The 19,327-nt window shown below is 40.9% G+C and overlaps 1 protein-coding gene across 2 annotated transcripts in view; it reads right to left on the bottom strand.

The window, feature by feature from the left end:
• Nucleotides 1–19,327, bottom strand: part of LOC121917290 (structural maintenance of chromosomes flexible hinge domain-containing protein 1-like) — a 138,301-nt gene that overhangs the window by 66,245 nt on the left and 52,729 nt on the right. For both annotated transcript variants that reach the window (XM_042443104.1, XM_042443106.1), the window contains exons 18-25: nt 12,663–12,740; nt 12,457–12,576; nt 10,674–10,818; nt 6,939–7,035; nt 6,214–6,286; nt 5,609–5,748; nt 2,618–2,752; nt 1,305–1,532 (exon numbers count right to left, since the gene is read on the bottom strand). In XM_042443104.1, coding sequence (XP_042299038.1) covers nt 1,305–1,532; nt 2,618–2,752; nt 5,609–5,748; nt 6,214–6,286; nt 6,939–7,035; nt 10,674–10,818; nt 12,457–12,576; nt 12,663–12,740 — 1,016 coding nt within the window. The remainder of the gene's footprint in view (nt 1–1,304; nt 1,533–2,617; nt 2,753–5,608; nt 5,749–6,213; nt 6,287–6,938; nt 7,036–10,673; nt 10,819–12,456; nt 12,577–12,662; nt 12,741–19,327) is intronic.

The following is a 19,327-nucleotide window of genomic DNA, read 5'->3' as shown; positions in this document are numbered from 1 at the left end:
TAGTATCAGGAGGAATTTAAAGTAACCTCTTCTTCCAATCAGCTCCTTTTGATCTATTAAAGGAGGCCAAAAGACCTCTTTAAAGCCCTTGCTTTAAATTAAGTTAGTGATTGATTTCTAGCACAGATTTCTAATTTAATGTGAACAAATATGTTTACTGGTATCATATTCTAGAAGCACAGAACAATACAGAATCTTTTAAAGTACTTTGGATTCAACAGTCTTAACATCCCTTCAAATATAATCTCTCAGTGTTGAATCCCTTGAAATACCTGAAACACTTTTAAAAGTAAACCTGAACCTTTTACACACCACAGACTATCAGGGAGCCAGGTCATCTCTACAATGTCAGAGTGCTTCTAAGGGTTTCCTCCAAGAGTGATCAAGGTCATGATTTATTTATTTTTAGGCATTCCACCTTTCCACAGCAAGACAAGGCTTCAATAAGATATCTCACAATATCCACCGGAAAATTCCCCAAAACATTCAGGAAGCTACTAGACTTGATGAATTTCCAAGGGCAGACAACTGTAATAGGTCCCCCACACCAGCTGAATGTAACTGCTGTTGTTAATTGAAATTTTAGCATTCATGAGTCTGACATACATTACAGACCACCATGTTCCACCATGATCTTAAAAAAACCCTTCAAACTTCTTCTAAGTTTGGACAGCCCACCTCATCCCAGTGCTATAAATTGCAGAGCAGTCAAGCAAAATACATACTGAGAAAAGGCTGGAAATTAAGAGTAAAGCTTAAGCTTGCTACAGGATTCTGTCTTGGAACTTTATGCATCTATGCCTGTCCTGAAATTTCTGCACGCTAGGGTAAGAGAGCCAGCATGGTGCATTAGTTTGAGTATTGGGCTATGACTCTGCAGACCAAGGTTCAAATACCATCTCAAGAATGTAAAATCACTGGGTGAACTTGGGCTAGCCACACTCTCTCAGCCGCAGAGAAAGGCAATGCAATCCTCTGAAGAAACCTGCTATGAAAATCCCATGATATGTTCACCTTAGGGTCACCATAAGTCGTAAATGACTTGAAAGCACACCACCACCACCACCGTCAATGTAACCTAATCAGCTGTATGTCTTGTATTACTTCCTCTGGAAAGGCCTAGGAATGCAAATTCCTTGGTACATTTACTAAATTGCTTTTGTAAGTATTTCTGCAAGTAATGTAAACTGAGACTCTTCAGTCAGTAATGGAAATAAAGCAACACCGTTTTTACACACACTTTTCTCTCTATCTAATATCGCTCCTTTCCTTTAAACCAGTTTCAATTTCTTGAAAATGCTTACCTTAATCTTTTCGGCCAGAGTTGGAGTTACTATGATCTCTCTTTCCCCCTCATCATACATTTGGAAAATAAGATTTTGCATCATGTCACCTGCAATCCAGTTAATTTCATCCCGGTGCTTGATCTGAATAGCTTTTTCTCCCCCAACACTAAATATATGTAGTTTTGCAACACGGCTACTGGGAAGCATTTTAATAGTCTTCTCCAATGGTGGCACATTTTTACAACTCTAATTATAAAAGTATAAGGATTAAGAACAAATGAAAGTATTAATGAAAAAACTCTTAGCTCACAATATTTAACTAAAGAATTGAAAATACAATCTTATTAACAATTGTGCTTATCAATCTTTACCAGTGTCTTTTTTATTAACAAAAAATTAAGAGTGAGAACCAAAAAAGACAATTTAAATTAGGGCACTGTGTATTCTTTTATTTCACTCCTTGGCATATAATATTTTTAAACTGTTTAAAAACAAAGAGGCTAAACAAAAGGAATCTTGCAGAGGCCCTGTCATCTGAGGAGAGAAAAGCTAATGACTTGCTCTTGAAATGTAAAAATTTAAGAAGTATCCATCACATGTGCTCTGATATTTCTTCAAATCAAGAAGTCAAATCCTTTAAAAATTGTAAATCCAGTTTTTCAAGATTTTATAGGTTTCCAGTTTTTAAACTATCTATATTTGTCACATTCGTAAAGGTCAATTTATTTTCTAGAACCCACTTAATTCATATAAAAATCTATTATTGTCTCATCTGCACTGCGGAAATAGTGCAGTTTGACACCACTTTAACTGCCATGGCTCCATACTATGAAATCCTGGGGTTTGCAGTTTGATGTGGCAGCAGAGCTCTCTGAGAGGGATGGCCAAATATCTCACAAAACTACAAATCCCAGAATTCCACAGGATTAAGCCATGTCAGTTACAGCGGTGTCAAACTGTATTATTTCTGAAGTGCAGATTAGACTCTGTGACAGGCAATGAATCTAGTGCCAGCAACTGTTCACTCACTTGCAACAAATCTATCTGATTCACTTCTACTCTAACTTATCTTTCATTATCCCTGATCATAAAAAGATATTCTATTGAAGCCTGCAGAAATGTACTTCTACAGAACATAAATTGGACAAGCACCAATTGTGAGTAAGGCCAAGCATGGTTCCTTTTCAACTCAAAGGATTTTGCTTCCAAAAACAACCTTCTTTGACTAAAAAATTGACTGGGTTCCTAGCAACCAGACAGTGCAGTATCCAAATGTTCCACATCTTTAGTTTGAAAAATTAGGGATTGCTTTGAATATGTAGTTTACTTACAGGTATTTCAATCCTTGCTTTAAGTATCTGGTCCTTCTTTATATTCTGTATATGCAGAACTGGTCCTGTTAAGATATTTGATCCTGCACTGCTGCAGTCCACGGCATACACAGGAAGGTCGGGAGCGCCTGAAAACTAATATGATGAAGTTGGGATTAGTTTTCGTTGATGTTGAGAAGGCATTTGACAATGTGAACTGGAACTTTATGTTAGAGGTCTTGACAAGGATGGAAATGGAGACAAAGTTTATATCCTGGATAAGAAGAATTTATGAAAAACAAGCAGCACAATTAATGGCTAATGGAATAGAACAAGTACATTTGATATTAAAAGAGGAACCAGGCAAGGATGCCCACTATCTCCTTTACTTTTTAATTTAGTACTGGAAGTTTGGGCGAATAAAATAAGAAAAGAAGAAGACATAAAAGGACTAAGAATTAAAGGACTTGAATATAAATTAAAGGCATTTGCTGATGATTTGGTTTTAATTCTGGAAGATCCCACCCAACAAGTAAAAAACTTTTCAATATAAAAGAGGAATTTAGCAAGATTTCTGGTTTTAAAATTAACATAAAAAAGACTCAAATTATAACCAAAAGTTTAAGCAAAGAAGACAAACAGACAGAAACCTGTACAAATTGTAAAATACAAAGTAAAGTTAAATATCTTGGAATTTGGTTATCTAATAAGAATAAGGACCTCTTTGACAATAATTATAAAGTGTTGTGGAAAGAAATTTAAAAAGACACGGAGAGGTGGCAAAAATTACAATTATCACTATCAGGAAAGATAGAAACTATTAAAATGATGATTTTGCCCAAAATCAATTTTTTTATTTCAAAGTATTTCCATACTAAATAATGAGAAACCATTACAAGAATGGCAAAAAGATATAAAGGAATTCATATGGAATAGTAAGAAACAACGAATTAATTGGAAAATCATGACAAGACAAAAAGAAGAGGGGGTGAAGGTGTTCCTGATTTAAAATTATATTATCAAGCAAGCATATTAACCTGGATAGCTAATTGGATTCTTCTAGATAACACTAAATTACTGGATGTGGAAGGATTTACTAATCGTTTTGGTTGGCATGCCTACATTTGCTTTGTTAGGAGTCTGGGAGAATTTTAAGAAGAAAACATATACAGGAAACCTCTCTGGGTGTCACCACAAGAAGCTTTCATTGGAAGATGGGAAAAGGTAGATAGATGACTTACATATAAATATCTTCTGAATAAAATCAGCTTGAATAAATATGAAATAAAATCAATAGATGAATTAAACCAACTTGACCCTAAAATTGTTTTTTGTATCTACAGTTAAGAGAAAGGTGGCTGATGGATCAAAAAACTGAAGAATTTGAAGATAGCATGGAAATTGACAAGATTTTTTTTGATCCAAGGAAAGGAACATCAAATTTGTACAAGTATTTAAGGAATAGAGAACAGGAAGATTTGATAACAGATGAAATGATAAAATGGGCCTCAGGCTGTGATAGGATGATTGGACTAGAGAGTTGGAAGTATGGTAGAACCAAAACAAAGAAATTTACAAAGGCACAGGGATTGAAGGAGAACTATTTTAAAATGGAGCACAGGTGGTATTTAACTCCTAGTAGGATTGAAAAGATCTACAAAACAAACTCTAATGAATGCTGGAAGTGTCAAGAAAAAGGAGGTACATGGTTTCATATGTGGTGGCGATGCCCCAAACTAAAGGCCTGTTGGAGGAAGGTACACATTATGATAGAAAAAATATTGAACATAAAATATGAGCTTAGACAGGAAATGTATTTACTTAATATGTTGAACAAGATTCCACCTCAAATAAGAAAAAAATAATGACGGAAAACTACAGCCAGCTCTTTTTATACACAGATTTTTTATACACGGATTCAAGCATCCACGGTTTGAAAATGTTCGAAAAAAGGATAAATTTCAAATATCAAACCTTGATTTTTCAATTTTTTATAAGGAACACCATTTTGCTATGCCATTATATTTAATGGGACTTGAGCATCCACAAATTTTGTTATTCATGGGAGATCTTGGAACCAAACCCCAGCGTTTAACAAGGGTCCACTGCAATATGTTGAAGCATAATAGCATTTATTTATTTATTCGACCCTGTCTTTCCATTAAACAACTAAAGTACCCAGGGTGGCTGACATACAAGTAAAACCAATTTAAATAGTAAAAACTATTAAAATTATTTTCACAATTAAACCACTTTAGAAGGAAAGAATAAAAATATGTATAGTCTGCCCTTGCCATATGCGCAGGATCCATTTTGGACTCCCCTGTGTAAGGAAAATTTCATGTATGCTGGAATCCCTTTTATTTGAATGGTGGCGCACTTAACAATTCTGAAGGAAGTGTCTTTCAAATCTGGGAGCAAAAGAGAAGAAAGGTCTCTCTTGCCTGCCAGTTATGTGGGCCTCTGCAGGTAGTAGCATTTTCAAGAAACCCTCATCTGGCCATAATGAGATGAGCAATCCCTGAGACAATACCATGTACAGATGCAAGTGCAGGACAGTGACAAAAGCAGATAAGAAGAAAATCAATTCATTTGAGATGTGGTGAAGAGTGCTGAGGTTACCATGGACAGCCAAAAAGACAAACAAATGGGTCCTTGAGCAGGTCGAGCTTGAAATTTCCCTGGAAGCCAAGATAATCAAACTGAAGATGTCATACTTTGGACACATCATGAGAAGGCACGACTCATTAGAAAAAATAATAATGCTAGGAAAGGTGGAGGGAAGCAGAAAGAACAAGACTGCATGCTAGATGGATAGACTCTATTAGGGAGGTCGTGGTTATGAATTTATAGGACCTAAGCAAAGCAGTGGAGGACAGAGAATCTTGGAGATGTCTCATCCACAGCTGCCACGAGTCGGGACTGACTCACAGGTGGTTAACAACAATAAAACAAATCTTAACAAACTGATGTCATATTATTAAAGAAAAGTAACAGAAGGCATTGATCTACCTTGCAATGGACAATTAGTTTGGGCTGTGCTGTTAGGTTTCCTACTTCATCCAGCACTTCAACATGAAATGGAAATGCTGTTCCATTCTCAATCTTCAAGATATCAGAATCTGGCTTGACTTTTAATTGCCGAGGGGGACCTGTTCAGTTTAGAAATTGGACATTAGTTTCTTGATTATTTTGAAAATTCAAACAACTACAAAGATAGCAATGAAAACCTAAAGAAACACAACATTTTAAAAGGGTTACACAACAAAGTATAAAAAGAATTTCTTATGTCTTTACTTCAGATACCAAATATAACAATTCGAGTCCAAAACACACTGAAGAAATAATCCAGTTTGAGACCACTTTAACTTCTCTGGCTCAGTGCTAGGGAATCCTGGGAATTGTAGTTTGTGCTACCAGAGCTCTCTGACAGAGAAGGCTAAATGTCCCACAAAACTACACTTCCCAGAATTCTTTAGTATTGAGCCAGGGGGGTCGGAATGGATCCCCCACGTAATGCATGGGTCCACTGCACTGTTTTTTAAAAATAATATTCACACATTTATGATACTCTTTCCAGGAAATACTTTCATAGCATTCAAACACTTTTCTCATACCTGGGAGAAGTTTAATTTTCAAAAGCTGGGATTCTTCCTTCAGTCCAGGAAGACTGATCTTCAAAGTAAAGTTCTATCAAAATGTAATAATGTCAAAGGTTAATTGTGAATAATGATCACTGCATTAGATATTAGTTTTTGGGGTGAAAACGATTTCTTAAACAAAGAGTAAAATGATTTAGAAGTTTTCTCTTCTAAAAAAGGACTTTACAAGTTCAGGTTTATTTATTTACCTGCATGGCATTTATCTGAATATCCTCAATTACAAAACTGTGATTTCTGAAAAACACTTACCCACTAATACAATCATTAGTGTATGATAGTTTATCAACTACTACAATACTATTATTAATAATCAGCAAAGAATTTATTGAATTGAGTAGGTACACAGTTGATTTCAAATGCATCATTAAATACATCAAATATTTTTAAAGAATAACCTGTTACAATATTTTATACAAAGACTGCATACAGTGGGCCCTTCATATTGGCAGGGTGGCAATCTGCAGACTTGACAGACCACAGATCATCATGCCCCATATTACTCAATGGCAGTGTGTGCACATTATCGCCACTGAATAATATGGGGTGCAACCGTCTGAAGTTTTTGCCACCCACGGGGGAGGGGGGTTGGAACCAGATGGGAAGAGTCCATTGTATATACAATCACACACTTATAATAAAAAATAAGGTATCATTTCCATAATGGAACACATTCAACTCACCTTTCCCTGCAAACTGCTCACAAGGCCTCTAGCAGTTATTCCTTTAACAGTACAATTTGGTCTTCTTTCTACTTCTTCATATTGTAATGTTAAACCACTATAAAATTAAAAGTCAAATTAATTTAAGAATTTATCTGATCACCTTTAAACTACAACAGAAAGATATACAAAGTGTTTTATGAAACAAGATGCCCATGAGGATACAGGAAAGGACAGGATGATCATCTGTAACTGTGATTCTTCAAAAAACAAACAAACCATAGAATGATAGAATTTTAAAGTTGGAAGTGACCATGAAGAACATATAGTCCAACTAAACATCCAGCTGAAGTGCTCTTGAAAGATGCCCTGTTTAAAGACTTCACTGAGACAATTTATTTCACTGTCAAACAAGTCTTAGAATAAAAAAAGTTCTTCCTAATGTTTAGGTGGAACTTCTTTTGTAATTTGAATCTACTGGCAAAAAACAAGCTGGATCCATCTTCTACATTCCTTCACGTATTGAAAGATGAATATGATGTCACCTTTCATTCTTCCCTTTTCCAAGCTAAATTAATCCAGCTTCCTAAGACATTCCAAATAAGTCTTGGTTTCCAGACCTTTGATCAACTTAGGTCACTCTCCTCTGGACATATTTCAGCTTGTCAATATCCTTCTTGAACTGTGGTACCCAGAACTGGACACAGTATTCCAGATGAGTCTGACGAAGGCAGAATAGAGTGGCACTGACACTTCCCTAAGTTGGAACACTATACTCCTGTTGATGCAGCCCAGAATTGCATTGTCTTTTTTGGTTGTTGCATCACACTGTTGAGTCACGTTTAGTTTATGGTCAACTAAGACCCCTAAATCCTTTACTGCTTGAAAGTACTGCTTTCAAGCCAGGTGTCACTCATCCTATATGTGTGGATTCCATTCTCCCTGCCTAGACGTAGCATTTATCTCTGTTGAAATTAATTTTGTTAGTTTTGGCTCAGTTCTCCAATCTGTCAAGATCATTTTGAATCCTGTCTTTTGAAATATCAGCTACCTCTTCCCATGATTTGCTGTCATCTGCAATTTTTATAAGCATGCCTTTTTTTCCATCATCAAAGTCATTTAAACAAATGTTCAACAAAACCAGACGTAGGGCAGATCCATGAGGCATTACTAGTCACTTCCCTTCAGGATGAAGAACAACCATTGGTGAGTACTCTCTTGGTTCAACTCTGTTAACTAATTACAGATCCACCTAACTGTAACACTGTCTAGCCCACTGTTCAAAAGGTTGCATGCAATAATATTATGGAGGATGTTGTCAAAAAAACCTTACTGAAATCAAGATATATTAAACTCACAGCATTCCCGTGATCTACCAGTTTTTAACCTCTATCAAAAAAGAGAGATAACATTAGTTGGCACGACTTGTTTTTGAGAAACCCTTGGGTCTGTGTAAGGCAGTGCATACATAGTGAGAATTGTGGTCATTACTAAGTGTGCACAGACTGACTTTACTTATCTCTTCTAGAACCTTTCTTGGTATTGATGTCAAGTTGACTGGTCAGTAGTCACTTGGGTCATCATTTCTACCCTTTTTTAAGATGGGGACATTTCAGAAGAACAGGTTACTTACCCGTAACTGTGGTTCTTCTAGTGGGCCATCTGTGCCCTCAAATAAGTGGGTTGTGTGACTGTGCAGAGTCCCAAACAGAAAGTTCTAGAGCTAGTACCTTGGCATGGACATCCTACACCCTCCCATCTATCAAGCAAGTCAGAGCCCACCAAGCTACCCTCTGCTCAGCTTCAAAGTTCGTCATGTAGCCATATACGGCCTTTGAAAGGTTGCATCTCCCCATATGAACCTGTCACAGTTTTAAGATCATCAGGGGAAGGCTTCCTCTTGGTCCTGCCACCATCACAGGCTCACTTGGAGAGAACATGAGAGAGAGCCTTCTCAGTGGCTGCCCCCACCCCCTGGAACTCCTTTCCACGGGAGGCTATGCTGGCTCCCTCTCTTTCCTTTTGCTGGCAAGCAAAAACATTCTTATTTAAGCAAGCTTTTAATGCTTAAGCAAGCAGTGTTTTTAATACAGATGTATGTTTTATGTTTTTAACTTCTCTATGAGTTTTAATCAATTTTATAGTGTTTTAAAGTGATGATTTTAAATTGGGTTTAAGTTTTTTGTAAACGTTTTCAGTTTGTTGTTGTGGAAGCTACCTGGGAGAAAGGTGACATACAAAAAAAGTTGAATTAAAAAATACAGACATGAGAGCAGGGAGGTAGAGCAGGTATGTGTGAGGGCACAGATGAAGGCCCACTCTTGTAGCTATGCATGGCTAGAGTGCGAGCCCAGAGTTGCCTCTACATAATCGATACTTCTTGTCGGTTCCAAAATGGATTTCTCTGAATTCATGTTTAGACCTTGTCCTTCTGCAACAAGGCACTGATTTCTTCTAACAGTGTCTGGGAAGGCAGGATGTGGTGAAATATGCCAATGGGTAGAATATTTGAAACCTCTATGGCAGTGATGTCCAAACTCTGGCCCTCCAGGTGTTTGAACTTCAGCTCTCAGAAGCCTCAGCCATCTGAGATTCTGGGAGCTGAAGTCCAAAACACCTGGAGGGCCAGAGTTTGGATGTCACTGCTCTATGGCATAGCCTGGACAGATGACGGTACATACCCAGATATCTGTGGTGATGTTCCACCAGTTGAAATAGCGGCTGTTTAGTTTTGGAGCCTGAAGAAATAGGGTGTATTGCAAAAGTGTGGTGTATTATAATTGGCTGAAAAGTCGTCTAGAGAGTGGAGTAAAAAGAGCAACTTCACGAAAGAAGACGGCTTCTTTGAAGTCACAGACTGGTATTTTTAATTGTCTGAAGGGATGTTGTTGATGTACTGAGGACTGCTGAGAATATGTCCGGGAAGAACTAACTAGTTAATTATCGCATGAAAAAGAGGACTCAGAAGATTGTTTGCACCAGAGGCATGAATGGGCAATATTGTTACCTCTGGATGCTAATGCTAATACCCATTTTCTTTGCAGTCAACCAAACATTACAAAGGTGGTCCAAGGTTTTGTTAGTTTTTGTATTGAACAGGCCCTTGCCATCAAATGATCTCCCCCCCCCCCCCCCCCTTTGAGTCAAGGGATGCTATTCAGCAGAACAACTGTGAAAGGGAACTTGCTTCAATGGTGGAAGAAATGAAACTGAGGAGAGTATAGCTTGGCTCTGACATGTTTGATAGACAGGAGGGGGGTAGGGTGTCCCCACCAAGCTACTCAGCTCTAGAACTTTGTTTGAGACTCTGCAGGCACACAACCCACATGTGTGAGGTAGAGACCTCAAAGAAGTAGTATAATTTCTTTGCTGCCACCAATACCACTGCATACACTTTCCAATGAACAACAGACTGTGTTTGGCTGGACTCACTCCAAGTCTTCCACCATTGTCATTCTAGTCTCTGTCCCACTCGTTTCATCACCAGTTAAAGAACACAAGTCACAGTGAAATATTAAAAATAACAAGCTTTCCTTCAGCAACAACCTGTCCCATATCTTTCCCATCAGTCTTATGTAACCAACAAATTGTAAAGATTTAACAGACAATATCTCCATGTTCACATGTAGATAACTTAATTTATTAAGTAATTATCACCCAGCTGTATCGGTGCATCTTTAAGTGAATTACAGATTCACTGGATTGGGACCTTTCTTTAAAAGCAATCTAAAAACAAAACATAAAACTGACAGTTACCTGGCTTCTAGGACTGGTATAATATCATCTGTCAGATAAGTAGAATGACCAAATTCATCCTGGACATCTAGAGGAATACTGAATGGAAGCCCAACCCTAAATGGAGGATCCAGAAGACCAATTGAAAACTTCTGAGGCTTGCCCTCTGAGGCAGAGAAAAAAAATTATTCACATCTTCAATAAGAAACATTTTTGTACTTATATTTTAGATATATTGATTGTAATTACTACCTTTAAGTAAGTACTTCCTTAATTGTGGAATAAACCATTCTGAATTGGCAAAAGACCAAATACTATTTCTGCTTTTTTATATAAGAGAGACATATTATAACTTTACATTTCTATTTCAGTCACACAAAATGTTTGATGTTGTGACAAAAGAGTTGATTAGTATATCAAAATACACTACTCAGCATTAAGGTTACTGTAGCGAAGCTTGGTCTATTCCTGTAAGCTGAAAACTGGAATTGGATCTGTAGGCATTTCTTTCTCTGTCACAGACACATTGAGGTCCGATGTAGACATATTGATAGCCACTTACTGGTAACAGTTAAATAGGTCACAGGATTGTGCAAATTCTCTAGCCCCCCCTTTCCCCCCCCTCACATATGAATTCTTTGGATCCCTTAACTGCAAGCACTGCATATCTAGACTGATACTAATTATGATTAATATAACCATTCCTAATGCTTTGCTATGACACCAGTGCTTGGGTAAGTATACACAACCTAGCGCACCTTATGCTAGGTACTGGTAACAAAGGTGCAATGGTGAAAAATAGCTAATACTGTAGGGGGAATTTTTACAAAAGAGGGGAAGGGCTGGGAAGAGAAAATACACAGTATTATGGGCAATTTCTCATCCTCTAGCCAAGTTAGTGTCAACTAGTCTCATGCATTGACTGGTTTGTGTGATTTTGCAGTTTAGGTATTTCTTAGCACCTGTTACTCATATTCGAAATACAAACAATCATATTTGTTTAACAGTGTTGGTCAAAAAACTTGGAACAAAATGTATTAATTACAAATTATAACATCATTTCCTCCCCTTCAATTTCATCCAGGTCATTCTCCAAATCATATATTAAAATGTGTTAGAGAATCACATCAGAATTCTTGATTAAAATTCAGTCACCACTTCTAAATGAACTTCTTCCCCCAAAAGGAAGGCGACTTCCAGTGGCCCAGATTCTGACCTGCCCATGGCCCTTTGAATTAAGAGCATCAGGAATGAGCAATAGGCTATGTGGCTCCCTTTTTATCACCATATTTTTTCTCTCTTGTTTTCCTTATATGGATTTTAAATCCATTATTATGCTGTAACATAAACGAGTTATATACCAATTATAATATTAGATTACAGAGTGTACTGTAGGTTGATAAAAATAGAACATATAGTCTGTCCAGCCCATACGCAGGGATCCGACACCCCCTCCCACGTATGGGGAAAAGAGAGTATGCTCAACCCCATAGAAAATAATGGGATGCGTGCTCACAGCAGAGCGAGTACACGTCCCATTACTTTTGCTGGGGCTTGCCTTCCGCCTAAGTTCAAAGCTGCGGAAGGCAAGCCCGCCTATGCATATGAATAAATAAGGAAAACTTTAAGGCTGTAGATTGAAAGACCACCTGAATGAAGAATAAACATTTCAACTCATTTATAATATGGTCAAGAATGCTTTTGCCTAATTTCAATTAGAAATACAGTTTTTACTGAATCTATCATAGCTAGGTTACATAAGAAAACAACAAGCATTGGATGCTTGGAGTAGAAGCAACCTTACCTATTATATTAAATTTAAAAGTTTTAGATGGAAGAGATCTTCCTGCGTAAGTGTCTGCATTGCTTTCATTCAACACCACTTGAAGTTTCAGCGTGTAGGCTCCAAGTTTATTAATATTTTCTGCATATAATCAGATACAACAAATTAAAATGAAGTAATCAAAATATTAATCTATTTTACAATATATTTAGAGCAAAAGCACTCACCCATTTTTTTGAACCAGAATGGCCATTTACTCCCATGTTGACTGATATGAGAAATGATTTCCTTATTTCCACTAGGGGCTGGGGAAAAAAGGGGGGAGAGAGAACAATTACATAAAAATAGGGGGGAAATCCCTCCAAAAACATAAAGATTCAAGTAAGTAATTCAGTAAACTAATTTACAACACATTAATTTTTTTCTAAGGCTTGGGAGGCAATTAAACAAATTCTTTTTAAAAAAATTGGATCTCTCTTATGATAACGCTTTCATCACTGGTTATTTCTATACATCTTATGAAAAATAGTAAAATATTAAAAGTGACAGTTTTCAATGAAATTCAAAGACTGCCATGTTAGCATGTGTAAGTATGCAAAGGGATCCTATAGCATCTTTGAAACTGAGAGAAATGACAAGTTGCTTACCTGTAATTGTAGTTGTTTGAGTGGTCATCTGCGAATCCATACAAATGGGTTATTCTGCACCTGTGCACAATTTCAGATCCTACTGGAATCGCTAGGGAAGACTTCTGAGTGATAGCTCCGTCCACCCTCTATATAGGCTCAGTGTCTTTCCGCCCTTTCTCAGTTCAAACAGTCTGCCATAAGAGCAGACAAGGAAGAAAGAGTAGGATACGACAGAGGGGAGGATGGGTGGGATTTGTATGGATTCGCAGATGACCACACGAAGAACTACCGTTAACAGGTAAGCAACCTGTCATTCGTCTTTGTGGTCTCTGCGAAGCATACAAATGGGTTAGACTGACAAGCTGAAACTTTCCCGGAGGAGGGCGTGTCCTGGTAATGAAATAAATAGATTATAAAACCAGAAAATAGTGTGAATTTGTGTCATTTAACAGTTGTCAATTAACCTCAGTGAGTTGCAGAAAGAACAGCTCTGCCAAAAGATGCCTCCTGGCGTTGCCTGGTATCAAGTCTGTAATGCTTGATAAAGGTCAGCGGTTGAGACCATACCACAGCCTTGTAAATGTCCTCCAAGGGGATGCCGGAGAGGAAGGCAGAGGAAGTAGCTACCGCCCTGGTTGAATGGGCTCGGATTCGAGCAGGGGGCATCTTCCCAAAAAGTTCATATGAGAGGTGGATAGTGGAGGTCACTCATTTAGAGAAATGTTGAGGGGTGACAGGCAGTCCCAGCTTAGGGATGGAATAGCAGAAAAAAGCTGTCGAGAACGCCTCAAGACTGAAGTCCTGTTGAGATAGAAGGCCAAAGCCCGCCTGACATCAAAAGAGTGGAGTCGACCCTCGGTGTCGGTCGTCGGGTTCGGAGCAAGCGTTGGAAGAACAATGTCTTGGTTGAGATGAAAGAGAGAAACAATCTTATGCAGGGTAGAGATGTCTGGTCTGAGGAGGACTTTGTCCCTAAAAAAATTGAGATAGGGAGAGTCGGTACAGAGGGCAAAGAGTTTGCTGGTCCGATGTGCAGAGATCAGTGAGACCAAAAATGCAGTCTTCCAAATGAGGAGCCTGAGGTCACAGGAAGCAAGGGGTTCGAAGGGAGCCGCAGATAGGGCTGCCAAGACGAGTTGAAGATCTCAAGGGGATGCCAGGGCAGCGATTGGGGGCTTGAGGTTTTTGAGTCCCGTAAAGAATTTTTTCACCAACATTGACAGGCAGCCGGAAAACTGAAAGTGGGCACAGATGGCTGCGAGGTAACATCTCAAGGAAGAGATGGAGAGGCCGGACCCAAAGAGAGAGTTCAGGAACTCGAGGACGATGGGGACATCAACCTCCGAGGAGGATAGCCCTCTGACAATCAGGAATGACAAAAATTTGTTCCGCTTGAGTGAATAGGAATGCTCAGTGGAAGGCTTATGAAAAGCCAAAATGATCTTTTGAACCGGAGCTGAGAAGCAGTTCAGGGTAGAATTCTCCAGGCCACGAGGCAGGGAGTCTTGACATCCAGGTGATGAACCTGACCATTGAGGAGGGTCAGGAGGTCGGGACAGAGAGGCAGCGGCCAGAACTGGTTATTGGAGAGCTGGAGAAGAGGAGCGAGCCACGACTGTCTTGGCCACCACAGGGTGACAAGGATCATATCCGAGCAGTCTGTTCAGAGCTTGGCTATCACCCTTGTGATGAGAGGAAAAGGAGGAAACAGATAGAACATCTTGTCCAACCAGTGGAATAGCAAGGCGACTCCTAATGACTAGTCAGAAGGATTCCTGGAGCAGAACTGGTTGCACTGAAATTTCAGATGAGAGGCAAACAGGTCGATGTCCGGAGTTCCCCAAAGGGAGAACAAATAGCGTACGACATAGGGGTTGAGTTGCCACTCGTACAAGAGTCTGGAGCTCTGCTTAGTTTGTCTGCAAGCACATTCTCCTCCCCTAGAAGGTGAATGGCCTGCAGGATGATGCGGCTGGGGATGCACCAATTCCAAATCTGGAGGGTGAGAGCGAGGAAAGTAGAATATCTGGTACTTCCTTGCATCTTTAAGTAATACATCACTGTTGTGTTGTCGGTGAGGAGCAAGAGTACCTGATCCTGAAGCAAGGTTTCGAATGCCTTGAGAGTTTTCCGGACCGCTAACATCTCTACAGCATTGATGTGATAGCGGAGCTCTGCTGGGGACCATCTCCCGTTGACGGAGAGGTCTTTGCAGTGGGCTCCCCACCTGGAGGTGGAAGCGTCTGTTGTGAGCGTGACCTGGGACTGAGGAGGCAGGAAGAGCATGCCCACTTAGGCGTTCTGTGGGTTAAGTCACCAACAGAGGGAACGAGCCACCCGCCTTGGGATGGTGATCCATCTTTGTGGATGATCATAGGCTGGATTGAAGATGGAGAGAAACCAAGATTGGAAGGGGCGCATGCGGAGCCGAGCCCACAGAGTGACATACGTCGTGCACACCATATATCCCAGCACCACCTGTGCTGTCTTTGCCCAGATGCGTCGTGAGAGGCAAGCCTGAATTGAAGAACTGAAGTTGTCGAACCTGTCTTGGGGAAGATATGGTCTCAACGTCGTGGAATCTTAACATGGCGCCGATGAATTTCACTCTTTGCATGGGACAGAGAGTGGACTTTTTTGGGTTAAGCATGAGTCTCAAGACTCGAAGGAGGGAGAGAGCATAGCTGAGATGTTCTGAGAGCATGAGTCTGTTTGGGGCAACAAAAGGCAAAACATGGTAGCAAAGGGAGTCGGGACCAACAGAAAAGGCAAGGAGATTTTGGTTGTCCTCTCGGATGCTAATATGGAAATAAGCATCCCGAAGGTCCACAGTGGCAAACCAATCTGAGTCCTGTAATAGGGGCAAGATGGAAGTGAGAGTCACCATACAGAAACGCTTATAACAGATGAAAGAGTTCAAATAATGGAGATCTAGTATAGGGCAAAGGCTTCCATTAGGTTTGGTGACAATGAAATATCTGGAGAAAAAACAGTGATGGATTTGAGAGGGGGCACAGTTTTGATGGCCCCTTTAGTGCACAGAGAGCGCACTTTGTCGAGAAGGGTGTCTGAAGGGAGAGTGGAAACAAAGTTACACCTTGGGGGAGGATGTTGAACCTCAAGGTGTAGCCCCTCCAGACAATTTTGAGCACCCAAGAGTCAGACATTATGGTGGCTCAAGAGTGGTAAAAATGGGCCAGACAGTTCCCAAAGGGGGGCAAGGGGGCAAAGTGCGCTGGAAAACTTCAGAAGCACCTCTTGCCTTGGTTAGGATCCTTCTTTTGGAAGGGATAATTATATTTAGATTTTGATTGACGTTTTCCCGAGGGAGGCTGTTGTTGCTGGGGAAAATGCTGTTGTTGAAAGTCAGGAGGCTGATTGGGCCTACCATGGTTGGAGGGGTAGGAAGGTCTCTGCCATCCCGAATGGTGTTGGTATGGGTGGGGAGACCGAGAAGTTGAAGAAGATGACATATTGTATTTATGGCCTGTGTTTCTCATCTTGTTTTTGAATTCCAGCTTCTCGTCAGTGTGTTTGTGAAATGGACCGAAGCATCAAAAGGGAGTTCCTCAATAGCCAATCTGGCCTGGGGTGTCAGGTCGGAAGATCTCAGCCAGGCATGGCAATGCAGGGCCATGGCTCCAGAGAGTTGCCTGGCGGCGCAATCAACTGAGTGTCTGGCTGAAGTGATCTGTTGTGCGGCCAGAGAGTGTCTCTTGGCATGGATGGTGAGGGCCAGTTCTTTCATTTCCTATGAAAGGTTGTCATACAGAGGGATAGCACGTTTCCACAAATGTTGCTGATATGCTGCCATGCAAGCCACATAATTAGCAACTTTGAGGTCCAGTATGGCCGAAGCGTAAGATTTTCAAGCCTGAGGCCTGTTACAGACAGGCCAAAATAAAGCTGCTTCGAGTCACTTTGGAGGTATGGTATTTCAATGATGCATGCGTCCTAAGAGTCCAAAAGCTGCACCAAAGCTGCACTCCAGTCCTTAGAACTGGCATGTGGCTTTGGTGCGGCTTTTGGACTCTTAGGACGCATGCATCATTGAAATACCATACCTCCAAAGTGACTCGAAGCAGCTTTATTTTGGCCTGTCTGTAACAGGCCATAGAATCAAGCTTGCGGCCCTCCATGTCATTTGGAGTTGAGGCTGCTTTAGGAGTGAAGCGGAGCTGGGAAGCTTCAACAATAGACGAGTAGGGACGGGGGTGCTCGAAGAGCCAGGAGTCATCCGAGCGGGTGATCCTGTACAAATTGTTCAGTTTCTTCGAAAGCGACTGTAAAGAGGAAGGAACAGTCCAGGAACGTTTGACAATTTTCGATATTGAGGGCAGGAACGGGATCAAAGGGGGCGTTCACTGACGGGGTCGAGCGCCTCGGCATCAGTGTGGAGGACCTTTTCATGGAAGGCTTTGCCCATCCGGATGACTTGCTCTGAGAAGGATTTGACATTGTCAGAAGGGGAGGCTGCCTCAGGAACTGTGAGGGCCTCACTTTGATGAACATGAGAAAAATCGGACTCTGAATAGTCAGCAGATTCAGAAGAGATGTCGGCCTTGAATGAAGCAGAGAGGACCGAGGCAGTGGGAGCACAGTTGAGACCAGAGGCTTCTGGGGTGGTGGAAGGCACGGTTGGTCAGTGCAGGTCACAGGGGAGGCAGGATGGGATCGAGGGGGCTCAAACATAGTGGAGGCCATCTAGGAAGGGAGCCAAGGTTCTTCAGTATCGAGGCTCTGTACAAATCGTCCAGCTCGAACTTCTGAAGGGTCGAGAGGAATAGTAGGTGCTTGTCTGGTCATAAAAAATGAGGTCTCTATCAGTAGGTTCTGGGAGATCATAAGAAAGTTCCTCATCAAGGTCTTCATCAAATTAGATGCCTTCCAACATCTGAGAGATGTGATCCACAGGGATGCACTGGGCAATTGTCAGGACTGGGTTGGGGAGCCGGCAGGGAGAAGCTTCAAGCTCCATATCAGAAAGCTGATACGGTTGAGGGAGTTCCTGTAGGACAGGGAGAGACTCGGCAAAGTTTGTTTGGTACGGGACCGACGGTCGGCATCCAAAGATGTTGAAGGGCAAAACTTTTTTCCTTATGATGGGAAGAGTCCTTGCCCTTATCCTTACAAGATCTGTGTGCTTCTTTTCGGATTTGGAGCCATCTCAAGATTTCTTCCGCTTAGGGGAGGACATTTGTCCAGACCCGTTATCCTCAGTCAACTTGCGCTTCTCCACGACGGGAGATTGTGGAACCTCAGTGGAAGGTATGCCCTCAGCGGAAGGAGTCTTGGCAGTGACCTTAAAAGTTGAAGGTATGCCCTTGACAGTAGGAGCCTTGGCAGTGACCTTAGACAGAGCGTAAGGCCTCAAGATTTGTGCATACAGCAAGGAGCGGAGGCGCATCTCCCTGTTCTTCCTGGCCTGTGGGGTGAAGGCCTTGCAATGAGGGCATGCTGAGACACTGTGACCCTCTCTCAAGCAAAGGAGGCACATAGAGTGACCGTCCTGGCTGGGAATCTTTACTCTGCACTCAGTGCACCTTTTGAAGGAGTGCAAGGACATCGTCAAGCCGAGGGATGAGACAAGAGAGTAGTCAAACAAGCCAAGGGAATATTGTTAATCAGAGTCTAAAACCAGTCCAAATCACTATCCAAAAGAGAAGTGAAGAGCAAAAGGGTGGTCAAAAGCGAAGGAGTGAATTCCAAGCGAGGTTCCTATGCTGCTCACTTGGCGGGTGGGAAGACACTGAGCCTATATAGAGGGTGGGCAGAGCTGCCGCCAAAAGGTCTTCCCTAGCAATTCCTGTAGGATCTGAAATTGCTGCGCAGGCTCAGAATGACCCATTTGTATGCTTCGCAGAGACCACAAAGAAGAAGGTTGTTGCATAACCTTTTGTAGTCTAGGTCTGAAGAAATAAGCCCATTCTAAGAAACATACTACAAACTTCTTTCTCTCAGTTTCAAAATTGCTACAAGATTCTTTTGCCTACAGCTTTCAATAGAAGAGAGGAAAATATAACATGGTGCTAAAATCTCCAAAGGCCGTGATCAGAGGAAATCAGACATTTAAGAACAGGTTGTTTACCTGTAACTGTGGTTCTTCAAGTGGTCGTCTGTGTCCTCACACAAATGGGTTTGCACCCACGTAGAGAACACCTGCAGAATATTCTAGCACTGAGTAGCTTGGCAGGAATAACATGCCCTACCATCTACCGTGAATGTTTCAGCCCACCAAGCTAGAGTTCAATATCGAGGGCCTT

Source organism: Sceloporus undulatus, unplaced genomic scaffold (assembly GCF_019175285.1).
Source record: "Sceloporus undulatus isolate JIND9_A2432 ecotype Alabama unplaced genomic scaffold, SceUnd_v1.1 scaffold_14, whole genome shotgun sequence".
Taxonomy (NCBI): Eukaryota; Metazoa; Chordata; class Lepidosauria; order Squamata; family Phrynosomatidae; genus Sceloporus; species Sceloporus undulatus.
Note: the sequence above shows the minus strand (reverse complement) of the source record. Positions and strands in the feature narration are given on the sequence as shown.